The sequence below is a fragment of the Phlebotomus argentipes genome, unplaced genomic scaffold, assembly GCF_947086385.1.
Source record: "Phlebotomus argentipes unplaced genomic scaffold, Phlebotomus argentipes genome assembly contig_15, whole genome shotgun sequence".
Lineage (NCBI taxonomy): Eukaryota > Metazoa > Arthropoda > Insecta > Diptera > Psychodidae > Phlebotomus > Phlebotomus argentipes.
The window spans coordinates 8,542,188-8,559,232 of record NW_026776181.1 but is presented as its reverse complement, the minus strand read 5'-3'; the positions used below and the strand labels follow the sequence as shown (position 1 = coordinate 8,559,232).

At 44.1% G+C, this 17,045-nt stretch overlaps 4 protein-coding genes across 5 annotated transcripts; all 4 read left to right on the top strand.

Moving 5' to 3' along the window:
- Positions 1–2,582: 2,582 nt before the first annotated feature.
- Positions 2,583–8,254, top strand: LOC132262827 (ring canal kelch homolog). 2 transcript variants are annotated; one of them, XM_059762263.1, is made up of 4 exons: positions 2,583–3,215; positions 3,684–3,836; positions 3,984–5,040; positions 5,127–5,696. In XM_059762263.1, the coding sequence occupies exons 1-4, from the start codon at positions 3,130–3,132 to the stop codon at positions 5,694–5,696; spliced, it is 1,866 nt and encodes a 621-aa protein (XP_059618246.1). In that variant the 5' UTR covers positions 2,583–3,129. The 2 variants fall into 2 exon arrangements, with proteins under 2 accessions (XP_059618246.1, XP_059618245.1); XM_059762262.1 differs by having other exon boundaries at positions 2,604–3,215; positions 5,127–8,254.
- A 415-nt stretch (positions 8,255–8,669) lies between these two features.
- On the top strand, positions 8,670–9,860 carry LOC132262406 (G2/M phase-specific E3 ubiquitin-protein ligase-like). Its single transcript, XM_059761679.1, has 3 exons — positions 8,670–8,787; positions 8,849–8,950; positions 9,009–9,860. The coding sequence occupies exons 1-3, from the start codon at positions 8,692–8,694 to the stop codon at positions 9,858–9,860; spliced, it is 1,050 nt and encodes a 349-aa protein (XP_059617662.1). The 5' UTR covers positions 8,670–8,691.
- Positions 9,402–15,262, top strand: LOC132262723 (beta-alanine-activating enzyme). The gene is made up of 4 exons (XM_059762073.1): positions 9,402–10,169; positions 10,231–10,560; positions 10,639–12,891; positions 15,097–15,262. The coding sequence occupies exons 1-3, from the start codon at positions 9,946–9,948 to the stop codon at positions 12,887–12,889; spliced, it is 2,805 nt and encodes a 934-aa protein (XP_059618056.1). The 5' UTR covers positions 9,402–9,945; the 3' UTR covers positions 12,890–12,891; positions 15,097–15,262.
- Positions 14,684–16,689, top strand: LOC132262725 (ras-related protein Rab-27A). The gene is made up of 3 exons (XM_059762074.1): positions 14,684–15,428; positions 16,012–16,194; positions 16,264–16,689. Exons 1-3 carry the CDS (start codon positions 15,267–15,269, stop codon positions 16,585–16,587), a joined length of 669 nt encoding a protein of 222 aa, XP_059618057.1. The 5' UTR covers positions 14,684–15,266; the 3' UTR covers positions 16,588–16,689.
- The last annotated feature ends 356 nt before the right edge of the window (positions 16,690–17,045 follow it).

Here is a 17,045-nt window from a genome sequence, read left to right as displayed (position 1 = left end):
TGCAGACTCATTCATTATCTTAACTTTTTTCATGCTAATTTATGCTAATTCCTCTCCGTTAACAATATTTTGTCAGTAATTATCATTCATAACAAAAGTGTTCGTAATTTCCATCAATTTGTCATGTAAAAATTTAGACTTTACTTCAGACTTGCGGAGAAAATGTAATTAAACTTAAATATTTAGAAAAAAAACGCCATATTTCTCGTTGTTTACTTCTGCGAAAATTTGCAATCATCTGGAATTCCCGTATCAAAACAACTTAACTTCTATTCTCCAGGGAATTTACAACAACGTAAAAGTGGAAGTTTCGTTTAAGATAGTGATGGATTACGAGACACCATGAAGATCTCTATCGCGTACATCACGTACTTCACCTAATTCCATGAATTAGAAGCCCCGCAAGGAACTCTGACCAACTTGCAAACTCTTTTTTCGGCATTGCCAATATCTGGGTCGAGAAAGTCTCTCTTATGCTCGGATAACTTACAAAGAGCACTAATCAATTGTCTTCCAATTCTTGTATGGTTATCAATGGAAGCGGGAAATTGTGTCAAAGGTGGATGGGGAAGAAATTATATGGCGGAAAAGTGGGGAACAAGAGCCGCAATACATGTGAAAAAGCGCCTTATCAATCGTGCTTGAAAATCAAAAGCACTTCCAATTGTTATCATGTGTGATATTGCGCGATGGGGAACTTGATGTTTTGCGTCACGAGAGTGGAGAGTGTGTGTTCTTTTCTGCTTTCAATATAGCCTATGAATTTTCACTGTTTTGTGATTCACTTGGCACACGGAGTACGTTTGCTTCCAAATGGTAAAAAGCACTGACTTGGCATAAGAAAACCGCAATGTGGAGTATAGCTATTTTTTTTTTGTTGCCAATTCACCTTTATTTGCGCTTCGCGATGATCCAAATTTTCACGTTGTTGCGCCACGAAAAATCTCTCTATGATGTCGTGCTGATCCAGTACAAGAGAGTCACACTTGTTTTTTTCTCTCCTGCAGAACCGCGATGATTAATCCCAAACCTCGTGAGATTTGCCGTTTGGATGTTGTGTGAGCAACGCGCTCTCAAGTATCTCGTTTCACCTTCGCGCGAAATTCCAAAAAATTCCACTTTAACTTTTATCATATAGTGCTATTTAATCAGGAATATTTGCACTTTTTACCCTCAACACTTAAAGTCGCGTTTTTCCAGTGTGTCACGCTACTGCGGCGAGCCAACGTTTTGGCCAATACACTCTCGCGCTCGCGTATGAAAAAGTCCACCGATTTCCGGGAGTTGCCAGAGCTCCAAGACTCGAGTGTGGATCTAGCCGTTGCTTCGGTCTGACTAACAGCACATTAGACAATTTCTTTCCACCGAGCCGAGCGTGGGTCTCGCGATTTGCGCGGGAAGGGAGTCGACACAGTCTTCCACTCCGTCGCACTATCGCCCGAGTCAGGGAGTGTGCGATAAGCCTCTCCACCACACGGACAGCATGCAAATGTCTCGCCTCACATGTGACACTTGCACCTTTTCCAGGCGACAAAAAACCCCGGCGTGTGTGGCTAAAATGCCAAATTTCAAGAAATACCACCGCCACGGCGGCCCAGAACGCGCTGTAGTCAATTTGAACAAGTGCAGACCCACAAAGCGTCTCAATGTATCCCCATTCCCATCTGATTCACCGCAGGTTCATCGGTCGCATCGCGAGAAATTCACATGATTCATATCGTGTCTATTGCCAAAGAATCAATATATTTCCCTCACCCAGACATCCGGACATCGCGAGCATCGCCGAGAAGCCGCGCATAATTTATCGTGCTATGCAAAAAGTCTGCATATTTTACAACCAATACACTCCTCTGAGACCTGACGAAAAAAGAGCGCCAATTGTTAAGCGGCTGCAGCATTTGCATACTCCCATGCCGATGTCTGACGCGATACGGCATAATTGCGATCTTATTATTTATTGATCCCATGCACTTTGAGTGACAGGCGGGAAGACAATATATGTGGTGAAATATGGCTGTGACTACTGGAAATGAAAGAGGTTTCCATTCATGGGATTCGGATGAGCAATCGCCAGAGAAATCTTTCTGCTAATTTGCAGAAATCATCACCTTCATTTCACAACAATGTATAATTCAAATGTGAGGAAAACCAACAAAGTATTGTGGTTTCATTCTGTTTATTCAAGATACAGCATCATATTTCTTCTAATGCGAATTAAATAAGATCACGTGGGGGGAGAAAGAGAAATTATATCATTAGCTGTATGACTAGAAATTCCAATTTTTCTAATTACTCCAAATTAATTTCCAATTCCAGTAAACATAAGTACGCAAGATACGCATTCTAATTTTTGAAATGCAACCTCGAATAAAAACCTTTTTTTTTACATTTGTGTCAGTAAAAAGATAGCAAACAGTAGAAATTCTAAGCAATTTTGGCTCTTCTTTCGCACATTCCTGTTCCTCTTCTTGCTGTATAGGTAATTGTACTTTTCCGCTCCTGACAAAGAATTCCACAAAAGGCTGTGCACTATCATGTGTTTGTTTTATTATGCATATTGCGATAACAATTCAAGGTTCACATGCCTTAATTACCCCTCATTCTGTAATTTACTACGAACACTATGAAGTACATTCATAACTTTTCTGCTTGACGACATTTTTTCGGACAGAAATTGCATAAGGAAGAATGTGCGTTTCTTCCTCATTTCCCAAAACAAATTATTTATCGTGCTGGGTGTCCCGAATCTTCGCCGTGCGACTGTTCTTTGCTCACGAGAGTGACATTTCGAGGGGAAAAATATGGCGTTCTGTGAGAGTGGTTTTGTGTTGTGCGGAAAAAATTGATGAAAACCGTGGAAAATCTGCAAATATCGGCTGGAAAATACTTGAAAAAGAAGTCTAAGGTGCTGTTTCATGTGTTTGTGGTGTGAGATTCTGGAAAATTCACGTGGAAATATGGGAAAATAGAAATTATTGCCTGTGCTTGTTGTTCTCTCAAGTGTCAAATTGACGGAAGGGGTTTTTCTCGATTTTTCCGTGAAAAATCCCTCAAGACTGACCAAGTAGCACTTTCACAGCGTCCAAGACAGCGTTTACCACTGACTCTGGTGCCGTGAAAGTCACCAAGATGAGCACAAATCAGCAGAATAATGGAAATACGAATCAGCACAATGGCAACAACAACAATCCAACAGGCAGTTTGGAGAGAGGAAGGTGAGAATGAAGAGGTTGCACGCAACTGCCCAATGGGGTCGCGTGAAATCAAAAACAGCGATGCTCGCAAAAAGTCTAAAAATATCGGGATATTTTTAATAGATGCGCAATTATTTCATTAAATTATAGCTCAATGTGTTATTGCTGAAACGCTATTCGAGTGCACAGCTGCTAGCGCTTTATTTTCCACTCGGTGTCGCTCTAGTAAAGAGGTTTCAGCTCTGAGAGAAAGAGTCGCAAAAATACTCTTTGTTGCTAGCAATTGATCCGGTATTGGTAAATATTTGGATACCGCGGGTTTTTGGAAACGTGACCGCATTCGCGCTGTTATCTCAGTATTTTCATTCACTCGTGTGGTGAAAACAAGCGTCAACGGCTCTCGCCTCGTGATCGGGAGTGATAAAGTCCATCTGCTTCACAGCATATTTGCTCAAAACACACATTTAACGGTATGGATGATCCTTACAGCTGCATCCTGTTCCGCTACGCGAGTCAGAATTCACTGGACGAGAGCTCGCAGAAGCAGATTCCACGGACGAATGCCAAAGACAAGGCGACTGGCTCATACAGGAATCAACAGCATACAGACAGATGCTTCGACAAGATGAACGAGATGAGGAGGTGAGATATTCCATGAAATTGCTAGTCATTGCAGCTGAAAACAAAGACTGCTTGAAAGAGCTTAATTTTAGAACAATACATTTTGATCTTGGCGCGAGAATTCGGGTCAGTGTAGCAAATTTCTCAAATGACAATTAAAATTTCCAGGCAAAACCTCCTCTGTGACATCATTCTTGTGGCCGAAGACATCGAAATCCCAGCGCACAGGATGGTCTTGGCAGCTTGCAGTCCCTACTTCTACGCCATGTTCACGGGCTTCGAGGAGTCGCGACAGGATCGAATAACACTGCAAGGAGTGGATTATCACGCCCTCCAGCTGCTCATTGAGTACGTCTACACATCTGTTGTGGAAGTGACTGAGGAAAATGTGCAAGTTCTGCTCACGGCGGCCAACTTGCTGCAGCTCAACGATGTCCGGGATGCCTGTTGCGATTACCTCCAATCGCAGCTGGATCCCAGCAATTGTCTGGGCATCAGAGACTTCGCCGACATGCACGGATGCATTGAATTGCTGAATCATGCTGACGCTTACGTTGAGCAACACTTTGCCGAAGTGGTGCAGTTCGACGAATTCCTGAATCTCACTCACGAGCAAGTGGCCAATCTCATCTCCAGTGACAGGATCTCAGTGCCATCCGAGGAGAAGGTGTTCGAGTGCGTTGTGGCGTGGATTAACTACGACGGACCAGTGAGGCAGCAGTATTTAGCGGGTCTAATGGAGTACGTGAGACTGCCGCTCCTGTCGCAAGAATACTTGGTGCAGCGCGTGGAGAAGGAACCCCTGCTCAAGGGAGATATCCAATGCAAAGACTACCTCATTGAGGCGCTGAAGTATCATTTGCTTAAAGGAGAGATTAAGGCTTCATTCAAGACCCCGAGAACGATTCCTCGTCAGCCTGTTGGACTGCCCAAAGTGCTCTTGGTGATCGGAGGGCAGGCGCCAAAGGCCATCAGATCGGTGGAGTGTTATGACTTGAGGGAGGAGAAGTGGTATCAGGCTGCAGAAATGCCCACCAGACGCTGCAGGGCTGGTCTGGCTGTCCTTGGCGATCGAGTTTATGCTGTTGGTGGTTTCAATGGATCACTCAGAGTGCGCACAGTTGATGTTTACGATCCCGCAACGGATTCATGGTCCACTTGCAACAGTATGGAAGCTCGCAGATCCACTTTGGGAGTCGCTGTGCTCAATGGATTCATCTATGCGGTGAGTAAATACTATGACTGCTACGACTTTTAGTCTCTAGAGTGGGTTGAAAAATTTTCTCATGGCTTATGATTTGTGTTTTACAGGTTGGTGGCTTCGACGGATCTACTGGGTTGTCGTCAGCGGAGTTTTACGATCCGCGGAAGCAGGAGTGGCGCATGATTGCGTCGATGTCCATTCGGAGGAGTTCAGTGGGCGTGGGAGTGGTCAATCAGCTGCTCTATGCCGTTGGAGGATATGACGGGGCCTCGAGGCAGTGCCTGGCGAGCGTTGAGCGCTACAATCCGGCCACGGATGAGTGGTCTCAGGTGGCAGAGATGAAGGCTAGGAGGAGTGGAGCTGGTGTGGGAGTGCTTGACAACATTTTGTATGCTGTTGGCGGCCACGATGGGCCGCAGGTGCGGAAGTCAGTTGAGGCGTATAATCCGGAGAGGAATGTGTGGTATCCTGTGGCCGATATGTCCTTCTGTCGACGTAATGCCGGCGTGATTGCCCACGATGGACTGTTGTACGTTGTTGGCGGAGATGATGGCACGTCGAATCTCTCGTCCGTGGAAGTGTATTGTCCGGAGAATGACACGTGGCGCACGCTGACCGCCAGCATGGGCATCGGCCGAAGCTATGCTGGTGTGTGTATAATTGATAAGCCCATGTGAATAGAGCAGCAGGGCGCAGCGGCGCGGTATGCAAACTGTGGTGATGAGGAGAACAGCCAGGCCGAAGGATCTGGCAATGAAGGTGCTGTGGGCTATGCCCAGAACACCCCATCGAATGTCACCCAAAATTCCTCGAATCCACACTACGAGAACATCTATGAGTCGATCGACCAATATGCTGCCGCTCCAGCTGCCCCTGCTGCTGATGCCCACGAGGCCCACTCTTTCCGGATACAACCACAACGCTCAGGCTTTCGCAATGAACTGTACGACCGCACGGCGGGATACGATGTGCCGCGCCAATTGAGAGGGAGTTTCGCCGCCAATACGATTGGAAACACAAGAAGAGCCAATCTACATCTGGATCTCAATCCCAATCGGCCCAGGTACACATCGGCCAGCCGGCCTCATCGCCAGAGGAGCTTCGACGACACAGAGTCCTATCACTACAACAACTATATCAGATATGAGAACATCTACGAGCAGATTCGAGAGGATCCCATCTACAGACAGAGCAGTTCCGCCTCTGGCTCCAGGGTTTATGGACGTTTGGACGTTATTGGCCATGGAATAGGCAGGATTGAGCGTCATCTGAGCTCCTCGTGTGGCAATATTGATCACTACAACCTCGGAGGGCATTATGCTGTTCTGGGGCATTCCCACCTCGGCACTGTAGGCCACATTCGCCTGAATGCCAGCTCTGGCGCAAAGTGCTGTGACACAAAAGACAATGCAAACGGAGTCAAGAGCAGCTACAGCTTCTTCAGTTGTCTGGGAGGTGAGAATTCGCAGAGCATGAACAACATCCATCGGGCAACTAATGGCAATAACACCGCTCCGTCTGTTGGAGGAACATTCCCAGTGCAGAGACCCACAGGCGCCATTCCGAAGCATTCGAAGGGCAAGAATAAGCAAACCTCCTCAAATCACACCTCGACACTCAATCGCATCTCCAAGTCATCGCTGCAATGGCTGCTGGTGAACAAGTGGCTGCCGCTGTGGATCGGCCAGGGGCCGGACTACAAGATTATCGACTTCAACTTCATGTTTTCCCGGAATTGCGAAGGATGTGGCGATGCTGGGAGTCATCAGCAGGGCTTGGTGCGCTTCAATGGCCAGGCCGAGATGCGTCCTCGGGCAGACACGGAGGGACAACGTCGACTGGTGTGCAACAATCAGTCGGTGGCCAGAGTCCGGGAGTGTGAGTATGGGAACAGGAGGGATTTGTGGCCGGAATCCCCGCCTCGGGCGCATCGGCAGCAATCTCCGTTCCTGAGGGCGCGATCTGAGAGTCCCAGCTTCGCTCAGAGGGCCAATATGGCGGACCCATTCCGGAATTGGGAGCTGAACACAGAGAATAACAGCTTCAGGCCAGCCAATGGACGCGTGAGGAATGTGAAAAGAATCACGGACGGCACTTTCAGGAGCAAGGACTTGAGGGAGTCCCAGTCGTCGCCTGTCCCCTCGACGTCTCGCGGAGTGGTTAGAAGTGCTAATGTGTCCTCGGATGAGGAGAGGACTCCGCCCCAGTCGATTGGCATTGCCAAGGGAAGGGCCGCAGATGAGAACGCGTCTTCGTCGTCAGAGTCAATGAGGACGGCCGAGAGGGAGGCGATGGAGGGCAGCAGCGATGATTCTCTGGGAGCCACAGCTTCCTGCCAGCAAATCTCAACATGTGAACTCGATGTGAACTCCGACAATGCCGAGGAGGATCAAATTGACGATGATGACTTTCCGGAGAGTGACGAAGTGACTCCGACAGAATCGAAGTGAGATCGACAAGCTCTCTAAATTTGATGAGGTAACGAATTTTTAATCCACTTATCTACTCTCGCACACTTCATGTGTTTTAAAATTCTCATGTTCGTAATGGAGTGTGCAACAGACTTAAAGTTCTTAGCAGATCAGTCCCACTTCTGGCGCCAAATATTAATGCATTGCCCATGTGGGAGTAGATTTAGCATTGCATACTTTGACCCTTTTGAAGGAAGCATCGCATACCCTAGAAAATATCTTGTTTATCGTGTGATAGATAGAAGTTGTGGTAGTTGAAAAGCATGCATAACGAACATAAATATGTCATAATTAATCATAGTGTGTGAGGTAAAATAATCCAACGCATTTTATTGAACTCTTTCCGATGATGTTGGCGTGCTTACGCGACGTGTCGCGGGAAAAAATTAAAGAATTTGTGTATGAATCTTTGTACCATTTTTTTAGCAATTATAAAATGACAATTTTTGTGCATTTGCGACACGCCGCGCAAGATCACGTATCGCAAAGCCTTTACGACGGGTCTTTTGCCAACAGTGCTTCACTTTGAGTGACTGAGTAATTCATTATTAAGTTATCTACTGCAAAAATACTCTCTCAACCTCTACAGATGAGAGCAGAATGAGACTCGAAGGACTTGTACATAACAAGTCCATTTACACCAAGTTTTTACGATTTTTACGCAAATGAAGCAATCCGAATTCAGTTATTCAGAGTGAAACAACATCAAACCCTTTTCTTGGTGTCTTGCAATTTTTTATATCGCATGTAAGTGATCGATGAAAACAGCGAAAGATGGGATGTGAGGACGGAAAAGGAAGAAAATAAGATGCTAGGATTAATTAATTTATTTCCATGTGATATTGTATTGATAAAAGTTTCAAAGAATAAAGATGATAAAGAAACATCTATTCTATCATTGTCTCTAATACAGATATTCCCGATATATTTACCACGTGCGGAGCGCATTTAAATAAATTGCGTGGAAAGCTTTGATTTGTGAAAACCCGATTTTCAGCAAGATTTGTTTACTCTCTGCGTCTCGTTTGATTCAAATTTCCACCTGGACACTTCGATGAATTTTAGTTTGAATGCTGGAAGATAGTGGCGCGGATGTCGGCGGAACGCTGAGCGCGCTGTCAAAAGCATTGTGAGGTTATGTGAAGGGCTTCGCAGCTGCACCACGGAAGCTTCACCAGTTTTGTCCAGATCTCGGCCCACGATGAACTGCATAGTGTGCAAAGAGGTTGTAGACAGTCCTTTACTCTACGGAGATAAGTTTCGCTACAATGATATCTACTGTCATTACTATTGTTTGGTGAGAATATTGAATATTCCTCATAGTGACGCTTTCTTAACATCCGAATTATACCTTTCAGCTCTTCAGCACAACCATAAAGCAGACTGGGGCAGACAATGAAGGCATCCAAGGATTTATTTACCGAGACATTCTCCAGGGAGTCGACGAATGTAGAAAATATGTAAGAGCATCCAAAAACACCTGTCGGGATGTATTTAATAACATTTGTCATCTTTCAGCTTTGCTGCTACTGCAAACTTCCTTACGCGAGTGTCCAGTGTGGATATGATCCAAAAAAGAAGAGGAAATGTACCAAACTGTGCCACTTCACTTGTGGTGCAAGGAATAAGTGGCTGTTTCAGTTCGATGAGATGAAAGCCTTTTGTCCAGTTCACACCGGTTTGCCGGCAAAGATGCCTCCGGAATTCGTGCCGGGAAGAACGTGCCTCATCTGTTCTGAGAGCTTTAGCGGCTACTCAGCCTTAGAGTGTATTCCAGCTCACTGTCGCCCTGATATATGGATTCATCGCGACTGTCTGCAGACTTTCGCTCTTCATGCCGGATACGGCCTCAAGTGTCTCATCTGCAGGCACTCGGAGTTCCGCCGCATCGCCCAGAAACGTGGTGTTTTCGTTCCCAATCGAGACATTGACTGGATGCTGAACCAATGCGAGGGTGGATCGCAGGATCCCTCAGCGCCACCCCTGATCTGTGCTGCCAGATGCTGCATAGCTGACGGCGGACGAGAGTTTCCACCTGGTTCGCAGGTGGGAGGAACATGTTTCACGTGTGAGAACGTTTTTCATACCAACTGTGCCCGATTTAATGGGCGCAAAACAGCGAACGACAACTTCATGTGCTTCGGCTGTGATGAGAAAGATTCTGAGATTCTTGAGCCACCGGATACTGTGCCTAGAAAGAACACTCTTGTGCAGCTCAGCAAATCGAATGTGATTATGAAGAAGTTCCTCTACGAAGTTTACAGAGGGAAAGTGGATTATGTGGATCAGTCTCTAATGCCTCAATTCTATGGGCCTCGATGTGCAGCCAATGGCAAATTCCGTCTCAATTACTTCCTGAATTCCTACTAAATTCTTCCAAGACATCAGATCTCAACAGTTAAAATTTGAATCTTCCATGCTGATGAGGTTAGAGTGAATCCACAGAGTGTCAATCATGGACATTCCGGGAGTATTTGAAAAGATGCTGAAGAGCGAAAAACCAGCTCTTATTCACTGCAACGATCATCTGGATCTGAAATACACCACTTACAGACATCTAGTGCGTTACAGTTTAGCTATAAGTTGTGAATTGAATTGTTTAGTTACCAGAAAATGTGTGATACTTGTAATTTTGCCACAGCCAACGAGTTCCTATCTTCTCTATCCAGTCCTTCTTGGGTGAGTATTGATGTGATGATTAATTTATTCTGTAAGCCAACAAGAATCTCTCCATCAACAGGATTATCAATTCAAATTGCTCTTTCTTCTGTACGAATTGGAAGACTGCAGACAATCTTCAGTGTTTTCTTGAGAAGCACAAAATCAATTTCTTCATATCTCAACATCATCCAAAGAACCTTTTTGGTGGAGAAAAGTATGTCAACTGCAGGGAAGTTGGCATCTTCGAGAACGAGAGTGTCTTCATTTGTCAGCATAGGCAGAATCAGGAAGAAATCACCGCTCATGTTGATGATATTGCCTATTGGATGGAGACGTCCGGATCCACAGGAACGCCCAAGATCGTTCGAGTTCCGTGGAGTTGCATTTTACCCAACATTTCCGCGATAAAGTAATTAGGTTTTGTCACAATACTACTAATCTTGCCATTGTTGAGTTCTCATCTTTCTCCTTTTTCTTCTATTTTCAGTCAAAGACTGAATTTAACAGCAAATGATGTGATTTATAGCACTTCACCAGCAACATTTGATCCGTTCATCGTGGATTTGCTGCTAGGAATCCTCAATTCAGCCACAATCCTGGTGGCAACGGATCGTCTGAGGATTGCTCCGTCGAGGAAGTTTGCTGAGCAGCTTTTCGTGCAGACCAACAAAGTCAGAGTGACATTTTTACAGATGACTCCAACTATTCTCACGAATTTTGGCCAACAAGTTCTTAAGGAAGTAGTTTTCGCACCTGAATCTTCACTGAAAATTTGCCTTCTTGGAGGAGAGAGTTTTCCCAAGAAAAGTCTCATGAAATGTATAAATGATAGAGTGAAGATATTCAATATTTACGGTATAACTGAAATATCCTGCTGGAGTCACATGAAGGAAGTGAACTTAGTGGATGACGAAGAAGTCGACATTGGAGAGCCTCTCGATGAGTCAATACAAGTGGAAATCCGCGATAAACAACTCTGGATTGGAAGTAAAAGCAGAAAGTGCCTTTTAGATGGTGAAAATGAAATTTCCAATGAGAAAACTCTTTTCCGCAACACAGGAGACATTGTTGAAGTGAAGAACGAGAAGATTTTCATCCGATCGCGATCAAATAAGATCATCAAACGATTTGGAAAGCAAGTGAATTTGGCGCAAATTGAGCAAAGCGCAATGAAAATTGACATGGTCGAAAGAAGTCATGGATTGTTCTTACAAGATTGCAGAAGAATTATTCTGTTCTATCAAAGTGAGAAAGAGGAGGTGAATTTACTAGATAAACTGAAGGAAACACTGTCGAGTGCAGAAAATCCCGATGAAGCGGTGAGAATAGATGCATTTCCACAGTCTAATCATGGAAAAGTATCTGAAGAGAAGCTCTTGGATTTCTATAGGAAAATCCAGAGAGAAAAATGCAGCATTGATAGCATCGAGGATGAGTTTTTAAGACTAATCAAGCAACTTGTGCAGCCACAGATTTCTCTTTCTACTTCATTTCCCAATCTTGGAGGAGATTCAATGAAAGCTCTTCGCTTGGTTTGCGAACTGCAAAATAAGTATAACAGGGAGTTTGCTGATTTGCTCCAAATGCTTCTCAATCCTGACCTCAATTTGCAATGCATTCTAAATTATGTGAAGGATTCAAGCAAATCAATCCAACGAGAAGCAGAAGAAACTTTTAAGTCATCTAACATTCCAAACACAAAAACTTCACTAGAGTTAAAGTTCAGTTGGAGAGCGAATTTGGGGAAATGTGTAGATGCAACGCCTTCAATATTATCTACAAGCGTCACAGTTGGAAGTCATTCGCATAAATTGATGACTCTAAACTGCGAGACTGGAGAGATTCTCTTTGAAGAGGTCTTGAGTGATCGAATTGAGAGCCAAGTGGCGTTTTGCTCAGGTTTCGGCTTTGTTGGATGTTACAGAGGATATTTATATAAGTTTTCAATTGGTAGAAAGGAAATTGTGTGGAAATTTGACTCAGGAGCGATGATTAAGTGTCGACCTTTGGTACTGAGTGAAGTTGTGATATTTGGAAACTACAGTCACGAACAGAATGTCTGGTGCTTAAGCAAGGAAACAGGAAATGTGATGTGGTGTAGAAAAGTAGGAGATAAAGGCATTCTGGCGAATCCTCTGCACATTCGTATTGATAATATTTTGGTAGCAACTCTTGATGGCTCTGTGGAGATCTTGGACACTAAGACTGGAAATCAAGTATTCCAAACACATCTCAAAGCGCCAATCTTCTCATCTCCTGCTATTGTTGAATTTTCTGCAAAGGAAGTGAAAATCGTGATTGCAGAAGTCAATGGCACGATAAACACATTCACAGTGGCTGAAAATCACACATTACAGCCAGAAAATCCATTCAAAGTGTCCGGAAACATATTTTCCAGCTTCACAGTTTTCAATCAGAGTGCCAACTCGGCCCTGGTCGCCTTTGGATGCCACAACAGCTGCATTTACTGTCTAAGAGTGCGCCCAGAAGACTCATTGTTATCTCTTGAATGGAAAACGAGATTAGCGTCTCCGATATTCTCAACACCATGTCGCTTTGCTGAGGCCTTTCTCTGTTGCTGCACTACTTCCGGACAGTTGACGATACTGTGTGCTGAAGTTGGACAAGTGAAGAGTAGTCAGCAACTTCCGGGAGAGGCTTTTTCATCGCCCGTCGCTCGAGGGAGGCAGATATTCATCGGTTGCAGAGATAATCACCTGTATTGCTACACCGTGTGATGGTGAGTTTTTCACTTATTTTATCAAATGCCGTGCCTCCTGATTTTGCTTCTGTGGCAATGTCAGGGCGCATCGGTTTTAAATTGAGTTACATGCAAAGTGGAAGCAATTTACAATTTATCAGCTATTGTTTATGAACGTGAAGCAGTGAAACTGTGAAATATTTTATCACAAACTTTTCATACTATGTTGGCAAAATAGCTCAAGGTAATGTTATTGTGAGTGTAGAATTTATGTCAAAAACACAGAAAAGTTTATATGAATTTGCATGGTTATCTCACACTTTAGCAGTGCAGAAGAATTGATACAAATTCAACTTCACTTCAACACTTCCACTTTGCAAAGTTATGTTGTTAATCTCACATAAATGCTTCAGATTTGAAAGCTTTTTGGGGATGTTTGCAAGAGGAAAGCTCATTGATAAATTGACAAAAGAGGAGTGAAGCAGAAATTGCTCTATGCTAGACTAGAGAGTCTATTAAATCCATGTACATCGTGCGCTTATAAGTTGTACAGTTTGTACATAGAGAGAGAGAGAGAGATAAAAGAGAAGACATGTGTAAAGTCCTCTTAAATCCACCAAATCATCCCACAAAATCAATTATTTGCTTTCAAAAAGCTGGAATGAAAAGCCAGAAGTGACATGTGTTTTAGAAAATTAGAAAATTGTGTCTCAAAACCTCATTCACTGAATCTGTGAAAAGTCCTATTCAATCGAAATTCTTGGTACTGTTGCTGTTGATATCGAGTGATGATTGGAAGAACGGTATACATGACTGCATTTAGGTCAAAGCTCTGTCTCTAAAGTTGATTTGAAATTTTCGTTCAATGGGAGAATCACCACAATTTAATAACGCTTCCTCTCGCAGAAGACAAGCGAAGTGAGATGGAATGTGTAGCGATAGGGTATCAGGTGCGTTGGACTAAATTGGAAAGGAAAGTTTCCCATTATTCCAGTTAAAGCCCTTTGAATGCTTGATGGTGGAACGCTCTCTAATGAATAGATGAAAATAATTTTACGGCGTCGTCGCTGTGAATTCCAACAGTGGTGATCAAAAGTATTCAAAGCTCTCTTCTATCCCTGTAGAGAAGAATGTGAAGTGTAATTTAATCTGCTATGAAACAATTCCTTATTATGTATCACGTTTTGGTGGGATATATTTGCAATTTCATGCGTGTGCGCATCATTGCCACTGATGTGAGAGCTTTCACTGTCCCTACGAAGGAGGCACACCACATGAATCACAGCGTACATTGCTGTGCCCAGACCTGTAGCTTCAGTCGCTCCGCGGTTGTCGAAGCAACAGGTTGACAGTGAGAGCAACTCACGCAGTTTCACCTGAATCGCGGACAAGGTCGCACACACTCTTCGCTCTGCTGCCCAGGATTTTGCGATACAATTGCTGGGGGTGCAGCATTGTTTGTGGGGCATTGTTTCGGCCAGAGCGGAGTTTGCCTGCGACTCAGGGCTATTGTGAGCACGGTGGAGTGGCCACGAGGCTTCTGGCCGTCACTCACGAGGGAAGGTGTCTATTTTTAAAGAGGCCACCCTCTCGGCGGGAATGCTGTGCGTGTGATGGCTGTGTTTTAATCCCTGCTGGACACAAATTTTCTCTCACTTAATTTCACGTGAGGCGCGCGTACGCAGAGTTAAGGTGAAATTGTGCACAGGCAGCTGACGACTAATTATATTTTAATAATATGGTGCCCATGAAACTGTGTACAATGATGAACATCTGAAAATATCCAGCATCGTTACATCCCCAATTTCACCCTCGATTACAGTGGGTGTAATTTTAATTATATTGTGCCGCCGTCGAGTGGTCTAAATTGGGTGGAATGTCGTTCTTGTTGAGATATTCATTATGATTTTTCATTAATTTAATATATCTGCACTTGACTATATCATAATTTTCAACAACTCCGCAGGTGGTATTCAGAGTGTGGCGGCGCAAATGGGGGGATTACAGTGGAAGTCAATTAATTGTGCTCAGTAGCATTCCTCCGATTTCCGAATGCACTGGATCCTGTCCGGGGAATATTTCGAGGGTGGACACTGGGAGCCCGTAGGAAATTGAGTTCCACTGTGCCTGTTGGGCGGTGGGGATGGGTGGACAGGAAGTGTGTATCGCTCAAACATAAATACAGCATTATCCCAGAGGGTTGGCATGTAATCGATATTCTTCTCACTCCACTTGCACACACAGCTTTTCAGGCGGCAGATGCTGTAGCTTCTTTTTCCTAGAATTTATTATGCTGCTATGAGGAGGAAAGTGGCCCAATAGGCACTCAATTGAGTGAGCAATTATGCGAGAAGTTCCAACCTGACCGTTGACTGTGCGACTGTAGTGATTGGCTCTCGGAGCTTTTCGTGAAAATGAGTAGTTCAACGGATTACGACTATTTGCTCAAGTTCCTGCTGATTGGAGATTCTGCAGTTGGCAAAACTTGCCTCCTGTACCAGTACACAGATGGCGTATTTCATCAATCAGCGCGTTTTATATCGACGGTGGGAATTGATTTCCGGGAGAAGCGAATAGTGAGTCCAATTAAAAGTCAATAAGCAACTCCACCACATTTGGGTCACCAGCAATTTGTGACATTTTCAATAAGTGATAAATTCAACGCTCCAAATACCTTTGCGTGCTGCAATCTGAAGATTTGATGAAATTCAATATTTCATTGATTTATAATTACCTAATCAAGTTCAAATTATAAAACTGTTTTTAACACACAGAAACTTTAATCTGTATCCCAGAAAAGAATTGTAATGATTGAGGTGAAAATCAATAGGAACATTCTATTTAAAATATACATAAAAACGTATAAACAACTGTCGTATATGCATTTTGACCATTTTCTAATTATTTACAAGATCACCTTTGAACTACACTAAATATCATGTTGGTGACTAAAGTACACATGTAGTATTACTCTGCATTGCTAATACGATAATCGTTTATTTCGCAATCAAGGCAAATTGGGGCCATTAAACCAGTAACCGACAATAATATTGTATTTGCCAGATTTCACTTCCATTTCCATGACCACAGATGGTGTTAAAGCAAAACTATTTGCGAATAGAACTTGAGCAAATTTTAACGTGGAAATCCTTTTGTCAGCTCTACACGTCAGGCGCTCGAACGCACCGACTGTTTCTCCAGCTGTGGGACACGGCAGGGCAGGAGCGATTCAGGAGTCTCACCACTGCCTTCTATCGCGACGCCATGGGATTCCTTCTGATATTTGATCTCACGAGCGAGCGATCTTTCCTGGAGGTGCAGAACTGGATAGAGCAGCTCAAGGTGACTTTAACCCCTTTCTAAATCAATATGATCATGTCAAAATTCTGAAACTTATGACTTTCTGGGCAGTTTCACGCGTACTGCGAGACTCCAGACATCGTTCTGTGCGGCAACAAGTGCGATTTGGAGCACCTGCGCGTGGTGAGTGAATCGCGCGCCAAGAAATTTGCGGAGCGCCACGGACTTCCGTATCTGGAGACGAGCGCCAGCACTGGCCAGAACGTGGAGAAGGCTGTAGAGATGCTTGTGGAGCGCGTGATGGCGCGCATGGAGACTGCTATGGATTTGTCGGCTCTGCCAGGCAGACGAGGGCGTCCCAAGCGCTTCGATGATCTCGATGGACATGATATTAAGACGATCAGTGCGCAGGATAGCAAAACTTGCTCCTGCTGAATTGTATCTTCCAAGTTGTTAATTTGTGTGTTGAGTTTGATCGTTATTGCAGTCAAAGCAAGATAATCATAATTAGCGAATAAATTGAACGTTTTCCTTGGACGGATGGTTTTTTTTACGTGAAGAGTAGATTTCACGCGATTAGTTGCATGGGTTGCTTGAAACATGAAACTCTGCATATTTCATCATTTCATAGATCTTCAAAAGATTTTTATTGAGTCAGGGAAGAGGAAATAATTTTTCGTCAGTTTTTGGATACATAAAATACTTTTCAATGTTCTGAATGCTCTAGGAAAGCGAGTAGCCCCTCGTGCGAGGCGGATTCGCATGAATTGTTTCAGCGTCGCTCCGAGTCGTGTGTCGTGAAATTTATGAATAAAGCACGACAAACGCGGTGTCTTATAACACAGGGATAGAATTCTATGAACGATTGGTGCAATCAATTCCAGCTTTGATTG

Coding starts and splice junctions, on each gene's coding strand:
- LOC132262827 (XM_059762263.1), top strand. CDS start 3,130: ATGAGCACAAATCAGCAGAATAATGGAAATACGAATCAGCACAATGGC. Junction 3,216..3,683: donor GGCAGTTTGGAGAGAGGAAG/GTGAGAATGAAG, acceptor TGATCCTTACAG/CTGCATCCTGTTCCGCTACG. Junction 5,041..5,126: donor TCAATGGATTCATCTATGCG/GTGAGTAAATAC, acceptor TGTGTTTTACAG/GTTGGTGGCTTCGACGGATC.
- LOC132262406 (XM_059761679.1), top strand. CDS start 8,692: ATGAACTGCATAGTGTGCAAAGAGGTTGTAGACAGTCCTTTACTCTAC. Junction 8,788..8,848: donor ACTGTCATTACTATTGTTTG/GTGAGAATATTG, acceptor TATACCTTTCAG/CTCTTCAGCACAACCATAAA. Junction 8,951..9,008: donor TCGACGAATGTAGAAAATAT/GTAAGAGCATCC, acceptor GTCATCTTTCAG/CTTTGCTGCTACTGCAAACT.
- LOC132262723 (XM_059762073.1), top strand. CDS start 9,946: ATGGACATTCCGGGAGTATTTGAAAAGATGCTGAAGAGCGAAAAACCA. Junction 10,170..10,230: donor CTCTATCCAGTCCTTCTTGG/GTGAGTATTGAT, acceptor CTCCATCAACAG/GATTATCAATTCAAATTGCT. Junction 10,561..10,638: donor CCCAACATTTCCGCGATAAA/GTAATTAGGTTT, acceptor TTCTATTTTCAG/TCAAAGACTGAATTTAACAG.
- LOC132262725 (XM_059762074.1), top strand. CDS start 15,267: ATGAGTAGTTCAACGGATTACGACTATTTGCTCAAGTTCCTGCTGATT. Junction 15,429..16,011: donor ATTTCCGGGAGAAGCGAATA/GTGAGTCCAATT, acceptor TCCTTTTGTCAG/CTCTACACGTCAGGCGCTCG. Junction 16,195..16,263: donor ACTGGATAGAGCAGCTCAAG/GTGACTTTAACC, acceptor CTTTCTGGGCAG/TTTCACGCGTACTGCGAGAC.